Raw genomic sequence first — 27,083 nt, 5'->3', positions numbered from 1 at the left:
ACATTCAGGCCCCGCCTAGGGATCCGCCGCGCTCGGCCTTTCTCCCGCGAAGAGCTCCGTTCCGCCTCCGCCGGCCGGCTGAGCGGAAGGAGGCGTTTGCCTGCTTGCTCGCTTGCTTGCTTAAACCGCACGCGTGCAAGACGGGAGTTGAGTCCACACGTAGGGGTCTTTCTTTTTTTTCCCCCAGGGCGGGGAGAATGAAGCGATTCATTTCAAGAACCTGCAGAAAGCTTGGCTGTTTGGGTAAGGAGGCAGCCGCAAAGGGAGCCCCCTCCTCTTTCAAATGTCTTGTTCTTTATTGGGGGGGGGGTCTCCTTAAAACTAGGAAACTGGTGGGAAATGCCCGTTGGTTGGAGCCGTGCAATCATTACAAGGGACTAAAACGTACGGCAGGGTTTAATTTAATTAAGGAGTTGAGAAAGGTGGGGTTTTTTTATTTTTCCTCCCTGCAAAAGGACTGTTACTTTGTATTTTATGACGTTGCTTGTTTTTAATCTCAGGATAAAAAATATACCAATGTATATCGGTGATAATAGATGACTATTGAAAGTTTGGGGGGGGGCAGCAAGGCAGAAGGAATAATGGGGATCACGTTTATTTTGCCAACGTTTGCATTTGAGTTGATTCTCTGTTGAGCAAGAAAAGCATTATCTTGTCTCTGATGACCCGCATGTTCCCATTTCTGTCGTTCTGGTGCAACTTTCCTGATCTCATATTTGCATCTTAGATCAGTGTTTCTCAACCTTGGCAACTTGAAGATGTCCAGACTTCAACTCCCAGAATTCCCCAGCCAGCATTCGCTGGCTGGGGAATTCTGGGAGTTGAAGTACAGACATCTTCAAGTTGCCAAGGTTGAGAAACACTGTCTTAGATGAACAATAATTGCTGTTTTGAAAGATCCGAATGATTCTGGAGATCTGACCTTCAGAACACTAGCAGCCTACATTCAGGTAAGCAGGAATCAAACAGGCAAAACAATACTCTAAGGAACTCCTAAAGAGGAAACTACATTCCTCACCTCCCCAAATAGCAGGACAAGCTGCTAGATATAAACATGCAGCAAATGCCACATTTGTGCTCTTATTAACATGTTAGCTCTTGCTTCCCCCATATTGGCTGGATTACTGCAATGCGCTCTACATGGGGCTACCCTTGAAAAGCGTTCGGAGACTGCAACTAGTCCAGAATGCAGCTGCGCGAGCCATATTGGGTGTACCTAGCTACACCCATGTTACACCTATCCTCCGCGAGCTGCACTGGCTATCTATTGGTCTCTGGACGCAATTCAAGGTGTTGGTTATTACCTTTAAAGCCCTTTGTGGCTTAGGACCAGCATACCTGCGAGACCGCCTACTGCCACATTCCTCCCAGCGGCCGGTAAGATCCCACAGGGTTGGCCTTCTTCGGATGCCGTCAGCCAGACAATGTCGGCTGGCGGCTCCTCGGAGGAGAGTCTTCTCTGTGGCTGCCCCGACCCTTTGGAACGAACTACCCCCAGAAATCCGGACCTCACCCACTCTCATGGCCTTCAGAAAAGCCGTCAAGACCTGGCTATTCCGGCAGGCCTGGGGCTGTTGACCGCATTGTTGAGGTCCAGCCCCGACTGAAATGAATGTATCGGTGTTGTTTTTTAACTTGTCTATTTTTTATTTTATTTTATTTTATTTTATTTCCCCTCTCTGTAAGCTGCCCGGAGTCCTTCAGGATTGGGCAGCCTATAAATAAAATTAAACTTCAAACTTTATTCATTTGCACTGATAATGTTGCTGAGTCAGGTGAACCTCTGCAATAGAACTCCTGAGCCACTGATAATCTCTTTTGTCAAGATTGCACTTTCTGTTCCTTTTGGTTTATGTTTTTGCTTTTGGGTTTTCTAGAAATCTGAATGCCGCTGTCCTGTTTGAAGCTGATTACACGGCCTTTTTTGCAAGCACCCTCCTTGATTGCTCAGCCTATGCGCTTCGTCATGGATCTGAAAGATCTCGTTGCTTCCTTAAACAATTTTGCTTCGCTTTCCCTGGCTGAAAGTTGGGATAATGTGGGGCTGCTGGTTGAGCCAAGCCCTCCTCATATTGTCAATACTCTTTTTCTCACCAACGATTTAACTGAGGATGTGATGCACGAAGCCCTGGAGAAGAAAGCAAACCTCATTCTTTCTTACCATCCGCCCATTTTTCACCCACTGAAACGTATAACGTGGAGAACATGGAAGGAGCGCCTGGTAATCCGAGCCTTGGAAAACAGAGTTGGCATTTATTCTCCTCACACAACATATGATGCTATACCTGATGGAGTCAATGACTGGCTTGCTACAGGATTGGGTAAGGCATTCTTGTTAGGAATGACACCTTATGTAAAATAAGAACCTAGGAGCACAAGCCAAATACAAAGTAGATAATAACACTTTATGTTTTAAGATGTTATTATCAACTATGCGTTTGGCTTGTGTTTTATGTTTTAAAATGTTACGTTTGTATTCTTGCTAGCATTTTTATATTATAAGTTTCTGTTGAAATGTGTTGGCAGGACTGTGTTAGATAACTAAAAGGTGGCGCAGTGGTTAGGGTGCAGTACTGCAGGCCGCTTCAGCTGACTGCTATCTGCAGTTCGGCGGTTCTAATCTCACCGGCTCAAGGTTGACTCAGCCTTCCATCCTTCCGAGGTGGGTGAAATGAGGACCCGGATTGTTGGGGGCGATATGCTGACTCTGTAAACTGCTTAGAGAGGGCTGAAAGTCCTATGAAGCGGTATATAAGTCTAACTGCTATTGCTATTTGTTGCTGTTTGGGGGGGGGGAAGGCAAGCAAAACACGGAATGGATATTATTTTAAACAATGACAAAACACTAGACTGAAGTATATATCCATGGCCAACTATTATTTGTAGGGAGATCCTCTCTCCTCATCTTGAAGTACCATACTATTAGCCCCAATATGTAGACCAGGCCATGAAATCAGCTCTACAGAAAGGCTAAAGAACTTTTATTGTTTTGAGCTATAATTACAGAATTGTGCTGTGTCTCACCTCTTTCTTATACTCTAGTGACTTAGGATATGTCGGTCTCAACTACCTCCAAATGTTACCTGGACATTCTGAAATTAAAAGGTTCTTTAGCTCCTTTTGCCTACCCAACAGATCCTGCGTATCTTTGTCAAAGCCATCTACCTTACCCTATACACATAGCTATTAAAACATTGAATTGCCGAACGTTTCCGTTAAGGAACAATGAGCTTGGTTGTAGCTTTAAATAATTGCTTCAAATTATGATTTTGCCCTAAGAAAGCATATTCTATAAAGGGCCAGTACTTAAAAATGGAAAATGTATATGATAACCATCTAATTGATACCTTTTCAAAGGGTCAATGTGATGGTTCCACCACAAAACCGCGTTCGACTAAAGGGCGCTCGACGAAACCACGTAGCTGACGTCATCACAGCGTGACAACAGCGCAGAGAAAAAAGCACGCTGTAAACGCTAAACCTAAAATTAACACCTAAACCTAACCCCCTAAACCTAATCCTAAACCTAACCCTAAACCTAACCCTTAACCTAACCCTAACCTTACCTTAACTTGAATCGGCTTGCTTTCAAAGCACTATTTAAAGCGCCCTTCTTTCTCCACGCTCGCTGTTGTCGCCCTGCTGATGACGTCAGCGACGCGGTTTAATCGGGCGCGCTTTAGTCGAGCGCGGTTTTGTCGTGCCACGCAATGTGATACGGCTCTTTTAATTCTACTGCTTCAGATTCATGAAGTAGGGCAATCCAAATAGGGCACTAATGCTTCAATATTCTGTGCACAAGTAATATGCACATACAGTATATGTGCATATTATGTATGTGAATGATAAACATGGATGGTCAGGAATTCTAAGCGAAAATGTTAACAGGCTACAGGAATTAAGGCTCTCTGCCCCTCCTCTGCCGTTTCCTTGCAAGGGGAATTTAAAAACGATTGTAGTTTAATAATTTTTACGCTCTGCAGTACTTTCAGGACTATAACTTAATTGTTATAGTGTAATTTGATTGGTTGGCAAGGGAAAACCTGGGCAAGAATGCTGTGCAAATCATTTAATTGGCTCTGCTTTTTCTCAGGCGCTTGCACCGTTGTTCCTCTGAAACCCGCTACAGCTTCCACTTACCCTGTCGGTGGGCCTTTCCGGGTTGAATTCAACGTGTCCTCCGCTGAAAGTCTGGAAACAGTCTTATCCCAAGTCCGTGCAGTGCCAGAGGTGTCACTCATCGCAACTCAACCTGCCAGGTATTGCTAGAGACCATTCTAGGTTATAGACTGACAAGGTAAAAGTAAAACCTGGTAAAAGTCGATGTTCTTTATTGTCATCAGACAACATTTTTGAGACTGTATAAAAAGAAAGCAGTACATATTATCTAACTTGCTAAAAGGCTGTGTACTTTAAATCCTCCAGCTTTGGGTTATACAGAAAATAGGTGATGAAAAGCTTGCAAAAATATTCTAACTTAATCCAGTAATTTTATTCTATTTCAAACTAATATCAAACTAATAAATTTTGCTTTCCATGTAATAACAGACTTTTAGTTTAAGACCACACTTCAAGAAAGCAGTGGTTTTTTTTTCTCTCAAGTATTAGATGTACCTCTGATGAGACATTCTGCTTTGCATTACATTTCAAGCCAAATAAATTCATTGAGAGCTAGGAGCATTTTTAAGACTATTGTAACTAATATGATTCATATTAAATGATAAGCATGAGCTTATCCTTCTGTGCCATAAACAAAGAACCAATCTCTTCCCATGCCGGAACTGTTTACTTCTGTAGCCAAAATACTGTCTAACCTGATAGGAATGGCTCTACAATTAGTCAAAAATACCAAGCATTAAATTTGCAACCTGTTATAAAAAGCACAATGATATGCTTTGGTCCTACATTTTTGTTTGGTAGGTCATAGTTTTAATGAATTAATTATATACTGCATTTATTCTTTTCATAAATAAATCAAGGCAGTATTCCTTCCTCCTCCTATTTTCCCCCACAACAATTTAGCAATTAGCAATTTAATTAACAATTCTACAAAGTGGGTTGGGCTGCGAGAGAGAACGATTGGCTCAAAGTACCCAGCCAGTTTTCATGCCTAGACCTTACAATCTCCTAACTTCTAGCCTGCTTCATTAAGCAGTGTACCAAACGGTTCCACGACAAAACGGCGCTCGACGAAACTGCGTAGCTAACGTCATCAACGGCGACAACAGCGTGGAGACAGAAGCACGCTGTAAACGCTAAACCTAAAATTAACCCCTAAACCTAACCCCCCTAAACCTAATCCTTAACCTAACCCTAAACCTAACCCTTAACGTAACCCTAAACCTAATCCTAACCCTTAACCCTAAACCTAACCCTAAAGCTAACCCTTAACCTAACCCTTACCTTAAGTTGAATCGGCTTGCTTTCAAAGCGCTATTTAAAGCGCCCTTCTTTCTCCGCGCTGGCTGTTGTCGCCCTGTTGATGATGTCAGCGACGCGGTTTAATCGGGCGCGGCTTAGTCGAGTGCGGTTTTGACGGGTCACGGTACCAAACTGGCTCTCACTGATAAAATGTCCAGTTCCCTCTCTGTGATCTTGGTGCTGAAGTGAAACAGGGCAGATAAGCATACATCAAAACACCTGAAAACCCAGGAAGGAACTCCATGGTCTCTAAGGACCATGCTTATGAATTAGGCCCACTCCCATACTCGGCACACATTCATCTCCAAGAATGTAGCCTTTCTCCCCGCAAAAGTGGCCCACTCTTCCCCCTCCACGTGAACTGAAGACACACATAGATGGAAAGGAGAACAGCATTATTTACCTTAGATGGTATTTTATCCTTGTTCAAATCTATGAATGACATCAACCAGTATTTTCATATAGCTGCCAGACGACTTGACAGGTGGCATAAGTCCTGCTTAAACTTACCTGCCAAAGATTGTGAATCACTGCGGAGGGGTGGTGGTGGCTTGTGCATTATTACTTTTTTTTTTGCATAGAAAGTTTTTATTTTCCATTTTCATAGCATATAATCACATGTATATTATTACATAGTCAATATCATGTTGTATTATTAAGTAATTACATCAATTCAACTTACCATCAACTACCAAAGGGGGGGAAAAAAAGAAAAACCCAGTTATTGGCTCTTCTGCTCTCCATACACCATATTTATACCTTATCCGACACTTTCTTCCCCCTTTCTACATCCTGTCTCCCCTCCATCATTTTCTACTCTACTTCCTCTTCCTTTCTCCTCTCTCCCCTTACCACTCCTCCTTATACACCTCATCTTCCCCCCTCACCCTCTCTCCTATCCCTCTCTTCCTATCTTTCTTCTCTCCTCTGCTTCCCACTCTTCTACATCCTGTCTTCCCTCCATCATTTTCTACTCTACTTCCTCTTCCTTTCTCCTTCTCCTCTCTCCCCTTACCACTCCTTTTTATACACCTCACCTTCCCCCCTCACCCTCTCTCCTATCCCTCTCTTCCTATCTTTCTTCTCTCCTCTGCTTCCCACTCTTCCTCTAATTCACTTGGTGTATTTCAGCTTCTGAGCAGGCTCCCTTTTGGGTTGATGATATTTATAATTCCATTTCAATATACATAAAAAAGAAAAAAAATAGCAGTATACATGTACAATCATAAAACCCTTAAATAAACTCCATAGCATATAATCACATGTATACTATTACATAGTCAATATCATGTTGTATTATTAAGTACTTACATCAATTCATCTTACCAGGCTTGTGCATTATTACTAAAGGCAATATATTTTGTGACCCGTTCATGTGAGAGAACTGGAAGTACCATTTATATATTCAACCAGCAGTATATTGTAAGGTTTTTTTTTAATTAATATTTCTGTTCCAAATTTCCAAGGATTGAAAGGGAAGAACAAACACGTGTCAGCTTGAACTGTTCTCAGCTAGCTTTGGTGCAAGTGATAGCCTTGCTTTCCCAGAAGAATCTGCTATATCAAACAACAGAAATCATATCACTGCAGAAGGTAAACCACACACAAACAAAGTTTATTTTCACACAGAGAGTGTGCAAAGCTGCAAAAAAGAATAGACGAAGATATAGCGTGGGATGGAGGAAGGTTGCTTGTCTTAGCAAGGAAGCAAAAGAAATAACTTAGCAAAGAGATGTTTTATTCCCAGCAGAAATAAAAGGGATTCTTTGCAGATACAACTGTAGTTTCCTAGCATATTCAGGAAGTTTGAAGGAAGTATCGATAAGAGAACAGACTGCTAAGAAACTGTGACTATCAATTGTATACCGTATTTTGAAAAATGAGAGAATATAAGGTACAGCCTCAAATGAGCTCAACGTCTAATAGCCATTTTTAATATAAATTTTTATTTTTATTAAACAAACAACACACACACAACAAAAGAAAAAACAAAAAAACACACAAAAAACCCCATCATCACATACAGCATGTCCTTTGGTTACAAGTGTTGTTACATCCATGTTCTCGAATAACATTTACCATCAGATTTTTCATCTAGTATAACTAAATATCTCACTTTCATTGTATAGTATATGTTCAATTACAATTAGTATTATTGTTTTTTTTCCAATAAACCTAATTCCCCTACATTCCTAATTGTCTATTTGATAACAGTATACCTTTATATAATCACAAATCCCAATATGAAAAAAAAATACCAACCATTTATATTTGTATGTCACTATTTTCAATTATGCATAATTCCACCAATCAACTATCGGGTATGCTTATGTTCATTATTGTTCTCATACATCAAACAGAGATCTTATTCCTTCATTTTTCAACAAAATATTCTAAATTGTCACTACATATATATACCAATTTTTAGTTATTCCCTTATTAAAATTATTTATCAACAACAAGATATCCTTGTAATATATTCTTAGGGTTATACATTATATCACCAATCCTCTATCAAGTATGCATAAAATCATTGTTATCCTTATCCATTTTAAAACAAAAAATTCTAAAATATTCAATTCATCGATATCAGTTTTTCATTGTATCGTTGTTAATCTATTTCACAGCATAATTGTGTTGCCATTTAACTCCTCCAGTTAAAACATAAGTAAAACATTTTTCATTTCCAGGTTTTTTTCCCCCCAGCCACTGATAAAACAAGTCCCATATCTTATAAAATTGCTCGTCTTCTTGTTCTCTAATTTCAAATGTCAATTTACTCATTTCAGCACAGTCCATTATTTTTCGAATAACTTCTTCCTGTTTTGGTATTGTTTCATTTTTCCAGTTTTTTGCAAATACGATTCTGGCTGCTGTTAGCACGTTTGCAATCAGATATTTTAAGTCTAATAGCCATTTTTGATTTTTGCAACCCCCTTCCCATCTTTTCTTTAAACATATAACTAAATACGTTCTGTGGCTCCAAAAACAAGATGCCATTCTCCCCTCTTTCTTTTACCATTTGCTTAAGCAGCACCTGGCGTGCTGAAATGCTTGTCCATTCTTCACTGAGACTTTGGGTATTAAGGTACAGATAGTTTTTGACTTACGGCCACAGCTGAGCCCAAAATTTTCATTGCTGAGCAAGGCAGTTGTTAAATGAGTTTTGCTTCATTTTATGACCTTTTTGCCAGTTGAGTGACTGACTACAGTTTTTTTAAAATATATATTTATTTTCTTTTAAACAAAACAACACATACAAAACAAAGCAAGAAAAAAAAAGCAACTTTCCTCCATTTCATCAAGCGTGTCGTTTGGTTACAAGTTTTTGTGCATCAATTCTTAAGATTAAGAATAACATCACTGGTTTTGCATTAAACATAACTGAATATTTCGCTGTCATTGAGCATTATGTGTTCAAATGACCATTAATATTCTTTCATTTGTAACAATCCTTATTTCCTTGAATTCATAGTTATCCATCAAATAACAATGAGTCTTTAAAGTATTATAATATCGCCTATCCCCAAGGAGAAAAAGCGGAGATTAGAACAAAGAATTCCCATTAATTTATAATATACATTCATATTTTCAATTGACCATAATGTCACCAATCATCCAGAGTTCCAAAAATAATTTTCCATTATTAATTATTAATCCATATAGTGGTTAAGTATTTCAAATCATATGTATATCAATTGTTCATTACATCATCATTGGTCCGTTTAGTATACAAAGATCTTTCTAATATAAAATGGTCACTACATGCAATTATACCAAAGTGTTCAAATCATCCCACTCTTATACATTGAGATCATTATTGTCCTTTATATATCATGGACTCACTACAGTTGTTAAGTGAATCGTGCAGTCATTAAGCAAATCTGGCTTCTCCCATCGACTTTGCCAGATGCCAAGTGCCCAAAATTTTATCACACAGCCAGTCACGTGATAAGTCAGTGCCATTGTAACTTTGAATGATCACCAAATGCATAGTTATAAATCAAGGACTACTTGTATGTTATATTTCAGATCTGGAAATAGGACAAGCATAATCAGTGAGTAATTTGTGGTGCATATATGGGATAGTTGTGAATCACAAGTTGACCTTGACGTTCTCAAATTTACTGTTTACTTGTTAACAATCCACCCTAAGCACATTTAATGTCTTTTAAAACGCTTGATCCCAACTTGGAAAAGATTGATAGCTATACGTAATAATGCATGTCAAGGACAAATTGTGAAATATATTATGGTGCTTTTAGTGTTGTGGCCCAGCAGGTGCTGTTGGAGCTGCTACCAGACTCCGACAGCGAGGGGCCCTCTGAGTCAGCTCTGGAGGATGTGGAGGACCCTGGACAGGGTTCCGACTCCGAGCAGGGCACAGAGAGGCTGGTTGGCCACCAGGAGGCACCTGAGCCTTGGCCCAGTGGGGAGGAGACAAGGGAGAGTGAGCCGGAGGCCAGTAGTGAGTTGTTTCTGGATGCACGCCATCGAAGAGCTACTAGGCGTCAGGAACAATTATGTAATTACAGGAGGTGATTGTACTCAGCTGGTGGTCATTAGGCTCCTCTCCAGACTATAAAAAGCTACTTGTGCACACGGCCCTCTTTGCAGAAGTCAACACAGGTTTGAATGTCGGAGGACAGTACTGTGAGCTTGGCAGGCAGGATTGCTGCCAAGCCTTATCTGCGTTTATTGCTGCCTGAGTTTGTCTGAGTTGCTGCCAAGGTCCTTATCTGTTTGTTATGCTTGGCTTTCAGCCACCGAAGTTTTGGTGTCTTGCTATTAAAGTACATTCCAGTTAAGCTTGTCTTGGCATTCGTTACTGGACGGAGGAGGGGATCAGAACACTTTAGTATATCTTCTTGTATTTAGGAAAACAGACTCATTTAAATTTCCCTTCGTTATTACAGCAAGATAACTGCCAGAGCACCTTCATTGTAACCATTTCATTTTTTTGGATTCTTTTCAGCCTCTACTTGCCGATACTGGAATGGGACGTTTATGCACATTGCACAAACCGGCCTCCGTTTCTCTCTTGATTGAACGATTGAAAAGTCACTTAAAATTGTCTCATATTCGTCTCGCTCTTGGAGTAGGGAAATCACTGGGTATATATTTACTTTCTCATTTTATGTTGACTTTTGCTACTTGCTACCTAAACGATTAGTTGTTCTTTATTTTGTGAGATGATGCTTCTTAGGGCAAGAAAAAGCTGCATCTATTTCAAAGTGATTTCTTTGACTGATACATTCAGAGGAGCCACTTAGGGTAAAGCATTGCTCTGCATTAAATAAAAATAACCTGGAATTAAATAAAATTAACCTGATTCAGCCAGACCAGTCATTTAAATAACTTGGGTTGTGGGGAGGGGAGGCGAGCATTATTTGAAAGTTTAGAATATTTTAAAATGTTTGGAAATGACAAGTTAGACTAAAAACAGTAAGAGTTCCTTTTCAGAGTGCGAGAAAAAAGCAATCCACACCCATCATTATACTTCAAAGTCTCATTTGATCACATTGTGTTGCAACTGCACTCTTAAGAGGCTTTTATATTGCCTACTTTTATCTAACACTCACAAAGCACTGCTCTAAGTTAGAATGAATTGCTCTGACCAGCAGATTTCAGATTTAGTTTATTTGTATGCCGCCCTTCTCCGGGAGGGACTCAGGGCGGCGAACAACTCAAAAGGGGAAAGGGGATACAAACACAATACATATAATTAAAATACACAAGAGTCATACGGCCATACAAGTCGAGAGGGGAGGGGAACTCATCAACCCCAGGCCTGCCGGCACAGCCAGGTTTTGACGGCTTTCCGGAAGGCCTGGAGAGAGGTGAGGGTCCGGATCTCCACGGGGAGTTCATTCCAAAGGGCCGGAGCTGCCACAGAGAAGGCCCTCCCACGGGTGGTAGCCAGGTGGCATTGGCTGGTGGACGGAACCCGTAGGAGGCCGACCCTGTGCGATCTAACGGGTCTTTGGGAGGTTCTCTTTTTAACTGAAGATGAAGGAACCTGCTTATTTGAGTCTGTAAGGAAAACCAAAGGCTTGCACAGGGTTACTAAAGGCCTAGGGAAACGACAATCAATCAAGTCATGTATTCCAAGCTGTAATCTTTAATCCATTGCCCATCCACTCTTCATCATCTCAGGGAAAACAACACACCGGAAACTCACCACAAAACCTGCAGCACTAAACTATGCGAATTATTCTTTTTGTAGAGTCCTCGGTGAAGGTGGTTGCTCTTTGTGCTGGCTCAGGAGCAAGTATTTTACAAGGCACAGAAAGTGATCTCTATGTTACTGGTGAGAGAAACTTTTTTTAAGCAGGATTTTGAAACAGCTGTCTACTAAAACGTATTTTCTTATAGATCAGAAATACCATTTTCTGTTAACATTGTAGCTAAATTTATCTAAATAAAATATTAATATCCCTCTTTCTGCAATAGCACTTATCTACTATTTATATGAAATATGAAGAACCTGGTTTGCTGGAAATAACCCAAATTTGTAAACTTAAGTACAGTAATGCAAATAACTTGCAGAGAGCTGTGGATCTGGAAAAAAATCCTGAAAGCTTCCTGGGTATTTTGCTGCATATTCCTCTATTTCAGATATTTTTGCATATTTAAGAATGTAAATTTTACCTATTTCATCACACAGGCAGGTTCTGGGGATAGTTTTACTTAAGAATCATAAACAAATAAACCTTACTTGAATGTTCCATCCCAACAGACCTTTCTCTTTGCATTGTAGGAGAGATGTCCCACCATGAAGTACTCGATGCTGTTTCCAGAGGGATCTCTGTGATTTTGTGCGAGCACAGTAACACTGAACGAGGCTTTCTGTTAAAACTGAAACAAATGCTCGCTGTGCATTTTATGGATAAGATCAATATCATCATTTCTGAAAGAGATAGAGACCCCCTTCAAGTCGCGTAAAAGAAACAAACGTTGAGAAATAATGTAAGTGTATATCCTTTAGAGACTTAATAAAAATATTGGCAAAAAATATGCTTTGATTCCTAAAATGTTAGCAATAATAAAATGTTAGCGAAATGAGTAAATGGCTGGTTGAAAAAAAGCAAAATTTATTTTACAATAAATTATTCTACAAAATGTATTGTAGCAGAGAAAAGTACACTTGAATGCTTAGATTTTTATTTTACATTTTGAAAGTATCAAGTTGGAGGAAAGCCAAGTACAGTTTCCAATTAGCAGTATTCTCTCACTGAATATTCTTTATCCGTTCATATTTAGTTTGCCTCATTTTACTTGCTCCAACACACTATCCTTGTCCTCTTTTCCTTCTCTGTGGTCAATTTTGTTGGTTCTTTCATCCTGGGTACTTCTTGGGCAAATCAATATTTGTTACCCTAATTTCTAATTGTACTTTCTGTATAATGATACTCATTTTTTATCACCAGATTTGAACCCATTTGTCATCACTTAACATCAATCAAACATTTTCCTATATCATCTATATCAGTATAACATAAACCTCCGAAGCCAAGTTTACTTCAGGAGTGATATGGGAAAAGAGATATTCTGGAAGAGTCTAGAAACAGTTTATTTTCAGTTAAAGCTCTCTCAGTATTTAAAAAAATAGTCTCTAAGACAAAGAAATAGTTATATGGCATAAAAGAACCATACAAAAGGACACAATTGCATGTTTATTTTTATTCAGACAGCTTTTAAACAGTCATTAGGTAAAAAAACAAGTTAAATAAGCATATTTGCAATTGTTGTTGACAAAAACACAGCTGTCATCATATTTAAAATGGCTTATATGGGGGAGGAATCTTTTATTCCCAATTAAGGCTAAATTTTTAATAAACAATGATATCCACATCTCTGGTATCAATGGTTTATTTTGCTCGGGTCCAACCAGTTTCCTAATCCAATCCTTCCATCTCACATGACACACATTTGAAGATCAATAATGGTTTGCCTATGATCTATTAAAAATACACCAGTCAATAGCTGAATTCAGCTATTAATAAGCAATCGCGTATATTATCAAGCACAAGTTCTCCAATTCAATCCTTATTTCCGGAAGATTTATGAACAGAAGGCACAGCAATATCAGTAGATGACATTTTCTTGGTCTACAATAATATAGACTGGCAAAGAGAGAAACCTGAGCAGCTAAAAATTGTCTTGCTTATAACAGCATCACATTCCATTATTACAGGTAGGTTAGACTCCCGAGATCTGCAAAACGGCCACACCTTAGGATAAAATTCAACAATTCTTAATAGAATTGCCCTTGAACATGTGAGCCTTCAAACATCATTATCTTTTTGCAAAAAGTCAGCCAATATTCCAGCATCCACAGGAATTAATAAATATTCCACTCCATCAGCACCCTGAAAATAAATTGAGAATTAGCTTAGAAATATAAACATGATTTTTCTTTTTACTTAATCCCTCTAATACAGGAGTCCCAAACCTGTGGACATGGCCCACTACTGGGCTGTGGCCTACTGGCCACTTGAATAGTTGGCCAGTGAGTGCATGTGCACCTCCACTTGCACCAGGGTTGTGGTATTGTGTGGGTGCTAGCAATGCCACGAGTGCACCCCCACTTGCAATAGCATCATGCGGGTGCTAGCAATGCTGCAAGTGTTGTGCGGACGCTACCTTCACCATGAGCACAACACACACACCCCTCATACTAGTGTTGCAGCAGCATGCGGGCGCTAGTGTCCTAAGCGTTGGGGTGGCACTTGCAGCCCCATTCGTTGGCGCACATGCACATATAAAGGTGCCTTCCCCCCCACCTCAGGCTGCCAATCTAGAAAGGTTGGGGTACTCTGCTCTAGGACATAATTCAATATTTTGTGAGGAGTACAGTAAAGTTATCCTTATGTTTTACTCTGTATAACTGAGTGAGAACATTATTTGGCGTCTATCAATACCCTAATTGCAAAAAATATGGCATTTTATCTTCATTAAGAACACCTAACGTGATATTCTCCTAGCATTTATCAACGTAGCCATAATAATTCAATCTGGATTCTTTCTCAAACATGGGTAAATAAGATATAAGTTCACAACTGGCACAAAGATTCTCCTCACTTACCCTCTTAGTCCGAATGAGCTTGTGATCCCTGAATTCTGTGAGCTGAGCTCTAAGAGTTAGGTCACTATTGACCAAGAAGGCCTCCCGACAGCGCTGATACAACTCTTGGAAAGAAAGACCTAGTAAAAGAGAAGCAAAAGAGATTTAATATCAAGCATAAAAAATGGAACTCTTGTTCAAATGGACAACTCTCATTTCAACACCAAGAAACATCACCTAATCTAATCTGTAGAACTTGATTGTTAGTGCTGAAGGTATTTTCCCCCCTAAAACTTTCAATAAGAAATGCACATATTAACTATTGTACATAACATTCGTTTGAAACTACAGTAGAAAAATGCCGAAGACAAAGCAAGCCACCAGTGTTCAAACTCAGAGTATACTCAGTGCATATCTCAACACATAGTTCTGATCAGGTCTACGACAGTGTTTCTCAACCTTGGCAACTTGAAGATGTCCGGACTTCAACTCCCAGAATTCCCCAGCCAGCATTCGCTGGCTGGGGAATTCTGGGAGTTGAAGTCCGGACATCTTCAAGTTGCCAAGGTTGAGAAACACTGGTCTAGGATTACTTGCCACAACCAAATCACCATAGGACAACTTGCCATGACCACTTTGCCATAGGACAATTCAACCCTGTACTAATTGTTTCTTGCGCTTACTTTTATTATTGGTGTCTGTCTTTTCGTTGAAATTATTTCAACTCTTTTTATTTCTGGATTGACTTTATTGTTATTGGCCAGAGTTCCATTGAAATTAATTTAAGTTTTATATTTGTTGAATTGTCTGCGGTGAGTTGTCCCATGGCGAGTTGGCCAGGATGAGTTGTCTGATCTGTCTGCATATATAATGTCAATTTGCATATGTTCATTCTTTTTATATTCTGATTTTATCATATCAAAGAAAGGTTTGTAAAGTCAGTAATTTACAAACAAGACTTGCAAAGCCCATTTACTCTGTATTGTAATTTAGATATAGTGGAATTATTGATCGGTCAAAAGTATGAAAAATATTGAAAGGTACATCATAACGGGAGGCTATGACTGCACTATTCCAGTGGCTGGCTGTCCACATTATTTTAAGCTATAATATAGTTTGCTCTTGGCTTAACGTAACATAAGAACATATTCATTTATCTATAACTGGAACCTTATGAATGTTCAACATTTAGATTGTCAGTTGCTCTTACCTGAACTGCATGTCTCAAGGGTGGTGTGGGAGCAGTCACTGATGGGTATTAACACGGCCCATTTGCCCAAAGACTGAGGTAAATCTGAGGACACTCCCTCTGCTCCTCCTTCTGACTTTCCAGATTAACCAATGGTCCAGTTAATGTAGAACCTGGGAAGGAAGGGACAGTGACTCCCCCCCAACTCCCTCCGAGGTCCCTGACTGACCTGAACTAAACCAACCCACGCCCAGCGCAGGAGGCGCCTAACGGGCGGGAAGTAACTGCTCCCACGCCCCCCTCGAGACATGCAGTTCAGGTAAGACCAACTGACAGTCTCTGAGGTGGGGCGTGGGAGGAGTCACTGATGGGACATACCAAAATTAGATGTCCATGGGAGGGATCATTGGGCCCGAGTCTCTCGAGAGTGTAGTACTCCCTGCAGGACCCTCCTCCCGAAGGATGCCTCAGCCGAGGCATACACATCTAGTCAGTGCCTGATGGTGATGGGGAGGACCAGGCGGCTGCCCTGCATATGTCCTCAATGGACACCTGGGTGGCCCAGGCCGCAGAGGTGGCCGCACTCCAGGTGGAGTGTGCCGTGATGCCCACCGGCACCGGCAGCCTACGAGCCTCATAGACCTTGGAAATGGCTAACCTTATCCATCTGCTGATGGTGGTTGGGGAGACCTTGGCTCCCCGAGCCAAGGGATGGTAGGAAATGAAGAGGCCTCCGACCGCCTGAAGGCAGCTGTGCGCTTGAGGTAAATGCGCAGTGCCCTTCTTACGTCCAGGCAGTGCCAGGACTTCTCTCTCTCCGAGGAGGGAGACGGACAGAAGTCCGGGAGGACTACCTCCTGGCTCCTATGAAAGGGGGAACTGACCTTAGGCATGAAGGCAGGATCGAGCCTGAGCACGATCCTGTTGCTGTGGAAAATGCAGAGGTCTGTCCTGGTGGAAAGAGCATTAATCTCGAACACCCTCCTGGCAAAGGTGATTGCCACGAGGAAGACCACCTTGAGGGTTAGGAATTGAAGGCTCACCTCCCTGAGGGGCTCAAAAGGGGCCTCCAGTAGCGCCTGGAGCACCGTGGGAAGGTCCCACGAGGAGAAATGGTGAACCACCGGGGGCCGGAGATTAGCAGCCCCTCTGAGGAATCGTTTGATGACTGGGTGCTGGGACAGGGGTTGAGTGCCTACCCCTCCCAGGATGGTGGCCAGGGCGGAGACCTGCCTTCTGAGAGTACTGTGAGGTAGGCCTTTCTCCAGATCGTCCTGGAGGAAATCCAGCACTTGTGGAACTGAGGCCGATGCCGGGTCTACCTGCACAGCCCAACACCAGGCCGCGAAGGAAGTTCAGGTCGCATTGTAGATATGGATGGTGGACTTCCTTCTAGAGGCCTCAATGGTCCCGATGACTCTGGCGGAGAATTGGGCCTCTCTTAGTTGTTCCCGCTCAAGCGCCAGGCGGTCAGATGGAGCCACTCTGGGTCTGGGTGCTCCAGGTTCCCCTGGCGTAGGGCCACCTCCCCCCGAGGGATTCTCCAATGGGCCAGAATCGACATCTCCACAAGGTCCGTGAACCAGGGACGCCGTGGCCAAAACGGAGCCACTAGGACTATCGCTGCCCTCTCTACCACTAGCTTCCTCAGAACCCTGGGAAGGAGGGGAAGTGGAGGGAAGGTGTAAAGTAGGCCCAATGCTATTTGCAGCGCAGGGAGTCAATGTCCTGCGCCCCCTGGGTAGGGAACTGTGAGATGACCCTCAGAAGCTGGGTGTTAAACGGCGAGGCGAAGAGATCCACTGTCGGTCGGCCGAGCCTCTGGCAGATCTGCTCGAAGATGCAAGGGTGGAGTTCCCACTCTCCGTGGTCTACTGTCTCCCTGCTGAGCCAGTCTGCCTGATGATTCTCCACTCCAGAGATGTGTTCTGCTCGAATCGACAGGAGGTTCTGTTTCGTCCAGTTTCCCAGACGCACTGCCTCATCACGTAGCGCTATGGAGTGGGTGCCTCCCTGTTTGTTCACGTGGGCCTTGGCTGCTACGTTGTCCATCAGCACCAGGATGTGTCTGCCGGCGACCATCATCTTGAACCTTCGGAGGGCTAGGTGGATCGCTCTGAGCTCCACCCAATTGATGTTCTTCCGCAGGTCCGTCAGGGTCCACCGGCCCTGCGCTAACTGGGATTCTAGGTGAGCCCTCCAACCAAATAGGCTTGCATCTGTTGTTAGGACCAGCCTGTCTGGTTCCTTGAACGGAACCCTTGGCCAGAGCTGGGGACATCCACCAGCGGAGGGAGAGAATCACCTGGGGGGCACCAGGACTTGCCGAGCAACCTGGAAAGGAGAGCTACGGGAACAGATTGAATCCTGCAAATCTCTCGACACAATTCTACAACACTGTCCCTACGCTCCTGTGAGAGGAAGACCTCACCCTCTACCGAATCAATAATGGTCCCCAAATGTGGCTGAGAGCGCCTGCAGCCTCTGGTAACAGAGTGCCGATCCCTGCGCTCCATGCGTGCGCCCTCGCTACCAAAATGGCGACCGCCGACCACGCAGTCCGAGTCTCTGTTCCAGCTCCGACTGAGCTGCCTCCTTCTGGTCATGCGATCACCTCTGCTGATCTAAGGACCTCGTGAAGCAATGCCCGGGGCGTGCGGCTTGGGGATTCCCCCCCCCCCCCGCTGCTGCAGTCCAGCAGTTAAGCTCTCGGCCACGCAGCAAGCAAGTCGGTAAGACAGCGCCGCTAAGGGAGGTGAGAGGAATCCAAGCAATTCAAACGCTGAGAAAAGCCTCGTAAAATGGAGAGTCAGGTAAAATGTCTCCTTCTGGGCTGAAGACTGAGGTTAATCTGGGGAGTGAGAAGGAGGAGCAGAGGGAGTGCCCTCAGATTTACCTCAGTCTTCGGGCAAATGGACTGTGTTAATACCCATCAGTGACTCCTCCCACGCCCCACCTCGGAGACTTTGCATGATCTCCGCCATTATTTGATACTAATTTTCATAGATATGTAGATACTTGACCAAAAGGTTATAATAAAGTAATGTATTATCTTCACACACAAAAACAGTAAGCATCAGAATCTATCAATGAGAAACAGCACTGGAATTTTCCTACATTTATACACTATGGTCAAAGGCTTAGATGACCATTGAAACCAAGAGAGCATGACTTGGCTGTTTGGTGAATTGAAGAAGTGGAACATAATGAAAGGAGGAAAACTATATTCCAACTACTTCCCAAACAGCTATTTGGGTAAGCTAATGGGAGCAAAATCTAAAAAGAAATTCTGCATAGTGACAGCTGTCTTTGCCATTTAAATTGTGTTCCTCATGAGGATATGCTCAGAAAAATCTTACAACCTAACCCCCCCCCCCCCGAGATCCATTAGCCCAAGCCCAAAATTGGTTCTGATTACAAAGCATCAGACTGCTCTTAAATATTTTCCACTATATATCCTAGCTTACTGATCTTTTAGTTTAAAGCTATACCATATTCCAACTAGGAAAAAAAAACATTTAAGTCTCAGCCCATTTATTAACAGATAATGTTCAGTGTCAAAATTCTCTACCAAACTCTTATCTTGACAACACTGCTATAGTTTGAACTCTAGGAAACAAATTACAAATGTTGCATCTTTACCTAAATAGGAGGGATTATCCTTATTCTCCAATTGGTACTCTACCAAGAGCCTAAAGATACCCCTGGAAAGAGACAACCATGTTAATATAGTTAAATACAGCAAGAACCATACATACACATTCACTCCTTGTTTAGCGACTAACCACAATTAGAAAACATTTGCAAATATGACTAATTTAAAAATTCATTTTCCAACCAGTAAGCATGGCAGAGCTATTATAAGACAAAAAAGTTCTGAATGAGACAGCAATCACTGTGATCTTCACAGTGTCAAAGTTGTGTGTTCATGTAACGACCATTTCACTTAACAACCTGGTCAGTGGAATAGAATTCGGTCAGAAAACTAGGAATGAGTGTACTTATCACTGAGAAAAAATGTTCTAGGAAAAATCCATACTCCTCATACCATTTATATTCTTACTTTTATATTTTCTTTAATGGTTCCACTAAACACTGGACTAAACGTTACGCAATCTCACTATTCCATGCATCAGTGTAGCTGCCATTTTTTATCAGCTGGTTTTACTTTCCCCCAAGGGGGGGAAAAACCTATTTATCTAAATTTAGCCATTTATTTGTGTGCATGTACACGTAAGACAGAAATGCTGTCTATTTTTAAATACCTCATTTGCCAATTACCTCCAATAGACCGATTAGATCCCACAGATTAGGCCTCCTCTGAATTCCATCCGCCGGCCAATGCCGGCTGGCGACTACCCGGAGGAGAGCCTTCTCTGTGGCTGCTCCGACCCTCTGGAACGAGCTCCCCGTGGAGATTCGAACCCTCACCACCCTCCAGGCCTTCCGCAAAGCCCTTAAAACCTGGCTGTTCCGACAGGCCTGGGGCTAAAGAGTTTTTGCCCCCCCTCTCGAATGGTATGGTTGTTGTGTGCTTTTAAATTGTGTATTGTTTTGTTCGTCTTTTTTTATCCCTTATCTGTATCCCCCTCCCTGACTTGGATTGTGAGCCGCCCTGAGTCCCCTTCGGGGAAAAGGGCGGCATATAAATGCAATAAATTCAATTCAATTAAAAGAAGAAAAATGCAATAAAGCAAAATTAAAGATTTGCATTCTATCTCAACTATTTTATGAAAAATATTACAACATATTGCTTCACAGGAACTCAAAAGCATCACACATCCTTAAACTTGTTGATGGGGCAGTTAGTAGCCATGGCCCATTTGGAGGGCTAGAAGTTCCCTATCCTGCACTGGGAAAACACCATTAAGGGGTTTTTTTCCATCCCCACTTGCAATGCATAAAGAATTATATTTTTAGTATTAGTCTTACATACTAGGGGTTTTTTTTCTGGTCATAGGGAAGAATCTCTCATGTTTGTCACAAACTTATCTCTTACTTTGCATTAGAAGTAAGACTGCAGAGAACATGTGTGAGGGAGCTCAATGCCAAAGATCCCGAATGCTGTACCAAGAGCGAGTTCTCATAGGCTGTTTCTTCTGCATAAGGGCTGAAGGTGGTTGTTTCATACCACAACCAATTATACATGCTTTGTTTTGCTTGATCCCACACTATGAATGCAGAAGACAAATATCAAAAAGAAAGAAAATATTAATGCCCTAAGAGCAGAGAATACGTTCCATAAAACTTTGAGCACTCTTAAGTGTGGAAATAGCTTTCCATAAAAGTTGGCAGAGAAATTCCAAACTGTTACATGAAGTTCTTTTTATGACAGATTGTTGTTTGAATAAGGTCTGATACTAATTAGAAAAGAGCACATATCTTTAATGAAGAAGTGTGTTTAAGGGAGTCATCTGGCTTTTGGGTGGCAAACTGGGGAATGCATTCCAAACAAGAAGAAAATGTAATTTAATATGAATATAATTAAATTATTAAACACAATCTTATTCCATCATATTGTTCTATTAGTTTCAAATCCTTCTGGAACTGTGACCAAGGCTTTCATAGATTTCATGAAAGCCTAGAGTCTCAAGTCATACATCTCTGAAAAACATCAATTATAGCATCAGTCGAATAGTCAATTCCAGTCCTTATTTTTATTTTTAAAATGATCCTGGATTTTCTTCATGAAGAGTCTACATGTCTAGCAGAGGCATCAAGAGAGTGAGTTAATTTATCCTATCTCTTAGGACAAGAACTTTGACTAGACCAAGTCTTAAAGGCCACACCTATTAGTCCACTCAGCTTCTTCTATGACACAGCCATAGGAAAAAAAATCTGGAGGAAAAATGTCTTAGGATAACCATACAGAAGAATCTCAAAGATGCTTTTTCAAAGCAACTGGACTATGTTTTGTTCCTTGAGGAAGATGTTTCACTTCTCATCTAAGAAGCTTCTTTAGTTCTGACTTGGTTAGAAAACAACATAGATGACAATTGAATAAATATGGGAGTAGGTTTGGATCCATTACATGATGCAAATTAGAAAGGAGCTAGCATTTCAATATTTACTATAAATAAAGCTTCCATTCGATACACATCTGTTGCTGAAATTCTCTTGTGTTGGCTCCATTAGATTTGCTACAATAAATCTATCAGAGTTTTGAAAATCTATACTTTCAGGGTAAGTCTGCTGCTTTTCTCTCTAAAGAGAGAAAAGATGAACAATCAAAAGGCTAAATAATAGTGCTTCTCCAAAATCTAGAGATCAAAATGACAACATTTTGGCTTTGACAACTGATGGGAACCACAGCCTGCCTTCCATGTTATGATGAAAATTTATCTGTGTGAGTACATTTGGAATGATTGAAATGACTGGGGATCTATTCAGTAGCTGAAGAATTTGAAAACCAATGTCTTCAAAGTAAATAGAAAACCATTGGAATTACTATTGCCTTTTGCATCATGATTTTCCGTAACATCCAACAGACATGGAGAAATAAATATAGGATAAAGTGTATTGCAAGTTCCCTGCATTCACTGCTTTGGCTCTCCCTGACAGTAACCTAACATTGTACATCTTGGAAGCAGGACTGAAAATAGCAAAGCACTGTTAGCATGATCTGCTTCAATGCTCTTTGTGTATGTTGCGTATAAGGCATCTCACCTGCTTATGAAAGGATTTGGATTTTGATGTCTGATAATTCATGTCTGAATATGTTAAATAAGCATGCTTCATTTGGTGCAAAATGCTTTATAAAGCCATTTGCACTGCCCTAAGCTTTAGCAAATGAATATCATGCCATCCATTTCTGATAGGAATTCCTGAGCTGCAAACTTTTGACTGTGTTTGACATCCTGCAGGGCAGCCATCATTTACTGAAGTTCGCCACTGCCTTCAAGAAAACTTTGCCTATAGAAAAATTAGTATTACATACACCTATGAACGGTTATGCATGGTATATAAGTGTCTTTCAAATCTATAAAGGTCATGAAAACTGTGGAAGTTATATTTTGATTGTTTAAGAGATGGTTTATGTTGTGTTACAATTTTTATGCTATATTTTAAATGGAAAGAACACTTCTTTATTTTAGCCAATTTGGAATGTCAAAGATGGAGTAGATTAATAAGAAAGGGTTTTTAAAATTTTAGGAATTTTTCCTTTATTGAGATGAATATGTTGTGTGGCTGCTATACACGGAAAGAAAGAACAAAGAGATGCCAGGCTGAATTAGCCCATTCTACAGATGCTTCTGAACACCAACTAGGCAGGAATAGATTAAAACTACTTAAATAAATCTAAATGTTTCTGCAAAAGTACAGCAGACTCATAAGTTTAGTACTGTCATCTTGTAGGGAAGCAATGTCTTTAACTTATTTATAAAAAGACTTTATAAAAACACCCTGTTAAAATAAACTGTAATCTGAAACTCCCATTGAACTGTTCTGAGATTCTGCTTTACCAGTACAAAATAAATCATAGTCTCTTAAGAAATTTAAATATATAATAATAATTCCATCATTGGTAATATGCAGAATAAAAAAACAGCCCTAAAATAAATTAAGCTTGTACCATAAGGGGACCTGCTACTAATGTCTGGCATTTATGATGAATTTACACACAACATACAGTTTGAAAAACCCAGTAACCTACTGAGAGGTGCATTAATATGATCAATAGATGCTATGAGGTAGATATTGGAAAGCGAAGACAATTGTCCTAGGATTTGCTGATTTTTATCTCCTCTTAACATCTTACTGTCCAAGTTGTGGATTAGAAGATATAGTTCCGAGGAAACATCTGGCAAACAACAAGAAAAAGAAATATCAATAGTCAAAGATCAAAAATAGAATATATAAATAATGGTTATAGGATTTATGTCTGGAATAATTTATGCTTATGTGAAAAAAATTGCTAATGTTTGAAATAAGTGTTTTCCAGAACAGTTTACGAATATTTTAAAATTATAATGAAATTTACTTTTAAAGCAGCAGTTTACAATACATACATCTCTATTAAATCTTCTTTAAATGAATAACGTATAGTAAACCTTCATTAGTTAAACAATATATGCATTTAATGTTATTGGACAATCATGATGGAATTGAGCTTCATGATGGCAAGTTGAAAAGGGAAGACCACTGATTGGGATGAAAAGCTGGGATGAACCGAGACAGAAATCCAAGGATACTAGAAATGCTGCAAAAGATCTTTGCTGCATGATTCCTATCATTGGGGTGGCCGGGGGGGGGGGGGGGGGGGGGGGACGGACGGGACGGGACTTGGGGATTCAAAACCTTAGCATTATTTCAAACCTACTGAATCAAGTCTCACAAATTCTAAATTTTCTGTATTAAATGCAATTTAAATCACCTCCGTTCGTTAGTCACATTATATCAAGAATGTCTAAGGGAGCTATACATAACCTCATAGAATAACTGTCCATATAGTTTACCTTCTTTAAAACTTTTTAAGATGAAGTCCATCTGGTCCTGGGGGCTACGAAAGGTACCCATGTGATTCAATACCTCTTCTGTTATAGAATTCAAAATCTGGCACAGAAAAATGGTAGGCTATCAACCTCTTTTAACACTTTGTTTTTAAAGATTCTTAGAAGAATTAAATCTGAACTGAAAAACGTTTGACTGCTATATCTATTTGAATAAATTATAACTTTCCTGTACTAAAAGTTACATTATTGTAGAAACTCATAAAATTTAGAAATACTTTTCATATAAGAAGGTATAATAAGCAAAAAAAGATTTCATAGGCTGCAGCTTTTATGAGAGCCCATTGTGCTGCTGGGATGAAGGTCCTAGCAAAACTACACCCAAAATGTTGTCAAGGAAAGTGTAGGGACTTGTTAAACATCAAGAATCAGGGCTGACTCCATGGACAATAAGAACAAGTAGCCCCTGTCCCAAAGTTCCTTTTCCAAAAGGCAATTGGACTTTCTTGGCTTTTTCCTTGAAAATATTTTGCTTCTCATCCAAGATCCTCCACTTCTGAAGGAACATTTTTAAGGAAAAAACCAACAAAGTCCAGTTGCCTTTTAGGAAAAGTACCTGTGGACAACTATGACCTGAATGATTGAGAACCTCCATAGCCAAGTAGTTCCTATGTTTCAAATTAATCCAATTTGTTCCTAGTATCTCATTTTTCTTTGCAAGTGAATCTATAAATAAAGAAATTGCACTCAAAAATAAGTCCACAACGTAGTTTGGCTATCTATAGTCTTAGAATATTCTAAGCCATGATTTAACTATGGTTTACTAAACAAACCACAACTGGCTCGATCACAAAACACTCTAAATTACAAACAGCAAAATGTAATTTAGCTGGGCTGGCAGAACGCAGCCATCATATTCTAGGATTAAGTGCAGAAAAGATAAGCAATTTGAGAAATGTACAGTTAGTCTCCATTCAGTGATCACTATTAGCTACAACAACTCAGTTAAGTGAAACAATTGCTGGATGAAACTACAACAATGCTTATGATTTTATTTCAACTTTCCTTTTCTTTACAGACCTGAGCAAGTCATAAATGTGAGAATTGGCTGTACAGTTACTTTCCATCACCATCATAAATGTGAAACAGGAACTAAATGAAGCAGTCCTTAACAAGGACTACCTGTAACACCTTTCTCTATACTAATGCGTTTTGTAATAAAGCTTTTGTTAACCAATCAAAGCCAGCCATATATCTGTTTTTGCTTACTGATTTTATAGTGATGTTGGGGAAGAATCCATTTACAACAAGATGCACAGAATCCTGAAGAAGAGAAATACGGAAATTCTCCAATAGATCTCTTTTTGAACCTAATCCGTATAGCACAATATTGAACCCAAGGCTGTAAGAAATAAAGAAAAAAAAAGCCCTTAAATATGACAAAACAAAATGCAATGCACTATGATGTATTGAAATTGTTTAGGCTGACCACAAGAACCTATTGTTCTAAAAATGGGCTGTGTGCACAAAATTTGTTGTGTTTACTTACTAGATTTTTTTAAAACCGAGGATTTCAGTTTAGCTATCCGTAGCATACCATTTTTTTCTAAACAGACAAACTGACAATTCTTTATCATTGAACAAGTTTTCTGTTAATTGTCTATCCTGATTTTCTATCTTAATTAAGTGTTTTATTAATAGTAAAAGCTTATCTTAAACAGGAGGGGAAAAAATATCAGTATTCTGAACAGGAGTGGGTTGCTGCCGGTTTTAGAACTGGTTTGTAACCCGTGTGTGTGTGTTATTCAATGGAAATTGAAATGGCGACGACATCAACGGCGGCGAGGGAGCTGGTTCAGGGGCATATCAGGCCTGGGTCGCTGCCGGTTCTGCAACCAGGCCTGAATTCCACTACCGGTTTGGCCAAACCGGGCCAAACCGGTAGCAACCTACCTCTGATTCTGAATATCTAATGTTTTCTACTGCGCCGAGGTGGCGCAGTGGTTAAGAGTGCAGTACTGCAGGCCACTTCAGCTGACTGCTATCTGCAGTTTGGCGGTTCAAATCTCACGGCTCAAGGTTGACTCAGCTTCAATCCTTCCGAGGTGGGTGAAATGAGGACCCAGACTGTGGGGGCGATATGCTGACTCTGTAAACCGCTTAGAGAGGGCTGAAAGCCCTATGAAGCGGTATATATCTAACTGCTATTGCTATTTAATTGAGTTGAGGTGAATTTGCTTAGCACTGGATCTATTTCATTCCATTTACTTTTTTGAGTTGGAAAAGTCTCTCAGTGCATATTAAAATTCTCAGCATTACAGATCTACTTACAACCACAATTGAGCCCAAAATTTCCACTGCTAAATAAGACAGTTGTTTAAATAAGTTTGCCCCATTTTATGACTTTTCTTGCCACAGTTGTTAAGTGAATTACAACAGTTAATAACACGCTTGTTAAATGAATCTGGCTTCCCCATTGACTTTGCTTGTCAGAAGATGCCACAAATGGTCATATATATGCCGGTTGGCAAGCGGCTGAATTTTTGTCATGTAACCATGGGAATGCTGTAAATGGCTTAAGTATATAGTCATAGTCATAAATCACTATTTTCTGTGCTGTTCATTTAGTGAACAGTCACTAAATGAATAGTTTTAAGTTGAAGACTACTTATAGTTATTTTCTATAAGCTATTGATAGAGTATATGTAGCTTAGGGTTGAACTGTGGCGTCCTTGATGCTGAGCTTGGTTGTTGGCTATCAGGAGTTTCATCACCTAACTAGGTAACATCATCAGTGTGCCGAGTATAGGTTTTGCTCTCTCTTTATGGGCATTCAGACAGAAAGAATAGTCATTCCTTGGTAGAAGTTTGCCTACATGCAAATTTCTCCCATTTGCATTCTTTCTGAAGCATTTGATGCCCTCTGTTGGTACAAAAGAAGAGAATATATGTAGTT

General features: G+C 40.5%; 2 protein-coding genes across 3 annotated transcripts in view; one reads left to right on the top strand and one right to left on the bottom strand.

Moving 5' to 3' along the window:
* The first annotated feature begins 67 nt into the window (after nucleotides 1-67).
* Nucleotides 68-25,381, top strand: NIF3L1 (NGG1 interacting factor 3 like 1). 2 transcript variants are annotated; one of them, XM_032221693.1, is made up of 8 exons: nucleotides 68-243; nucleotides 1,878-2,321; nucleotides 4,094-4,259; nucleotides 6,888-7,014; nucleotides 10,397-10,535; nucleotides 11,648-11,731; nucleotides 12,182-12,390; nucleotides 25,206-25,381. In XM_032221693.1, the coding sequence occupies exons 2-7, from the start codon at nucleotides 1,886-1,888 to the stop codon at nucleotides 12,364-12,366; spliced, it is 1,137 nt and encodes a 378-aa protein (XP_032077584.1). In that variant the 5' UTR covers nucleotides 68-243; nucleotides 1,878-1,885; the 3' UTR covers nucleotides 12,367-12,390; nucleotides 25,206-25,381. The 2 variants fall into 2 exon arrangements, with proteins under 2 accessions (XP_032077584.1, XP_032077593.1); XM_032221702.1 differs by lacking the exon at nucleotides 25,206-25,381 and having other exon boundaries at nucleotides 12,182-13,567.
* The window catches only part of ORC2 (origin recognition complex subunit 2), a 27,099-nt gene continuing 12,718 nt past the window's right edge, over nucleotides 12,703-27,083 (bottom strand). Inside the window, exons 12-18 of the mRNA XM_032221643.1 lie at nucleotides 25,397-25,529; nucleotides 24,134-24,230; nucleotides 23,332-23,478; nucleotides 20,677-20,848; nucleotides 19,320-19,381; nucleotides 14,510-14,628; nucleotides 12,703-13,793 (exon numbers count right to left, since the gene is read on the bottom strand). Coding sequence (XP_032077534.1) covers nucleotides 13,710-13,793; nucleotides 14,510-14,628; nucleotides 19,320-19,381; nucleotides 20,677-20,848; nucleotides 23,332-23,478; nucleotides 24,134-24,230; nucleotides 25,397-25,529 — 814 coding nt within the window. The 3' untranslated portion in view covers nucleotides 12,703-13,709. The remainder of the gene's footprint in view (nucleotides 13,794-14,509; nucleotides 14,629-19,319; nucleotides 19,382-20,676; nucleotides 20,849-23,331; nucleotides 23,479-24,133; nucleotides 24,231-25,396; nucleotides 25,530-27,083) is intronic.

Source organism: Thamnophis elegans, chromosome 1, assembly GCF_009769535.1.
Source record: "Thamnophis elegans isolate rThaEle1 chromosome 1, rThaEle1.pri, whole genome shotgun sequence".
Classification (NCBI taxonomy): domain Eukaryota; kingdom Metazoa; phylum Chordata; class Lepidosauria; order Squamata; family Colubridae; genus Thamnophis; species Thamnophis elegans.
Note: the sequence above shows the minus strand (reverse complement) of the source record. Positions and strands in the feature narration are given on the sequence as shown.

Coding starts and splice junctions, on each gene's coding strand:
- NIF3L1 (XM_032221693.1), top strand. CDS start 1,886: ATGCCGCTGTCCTGTTTGAAGCTGATTACACGGCCTTTTTTGCAAGCA. Junction 10,536..11,647: donor TGGAGTAGGGAAATCACTGG/GTATATATTTAC, acceptor TTCTTTTTGTAG/AGTCCTCGGTGAAGGTGGTT. Junction 11,732..12,181: donor AAGTGATCTCTATGTTACTG/GTGAGAGAAACT, acceptor TTTGCATTGTAG/GAGAGATGTCCCACCATGAA.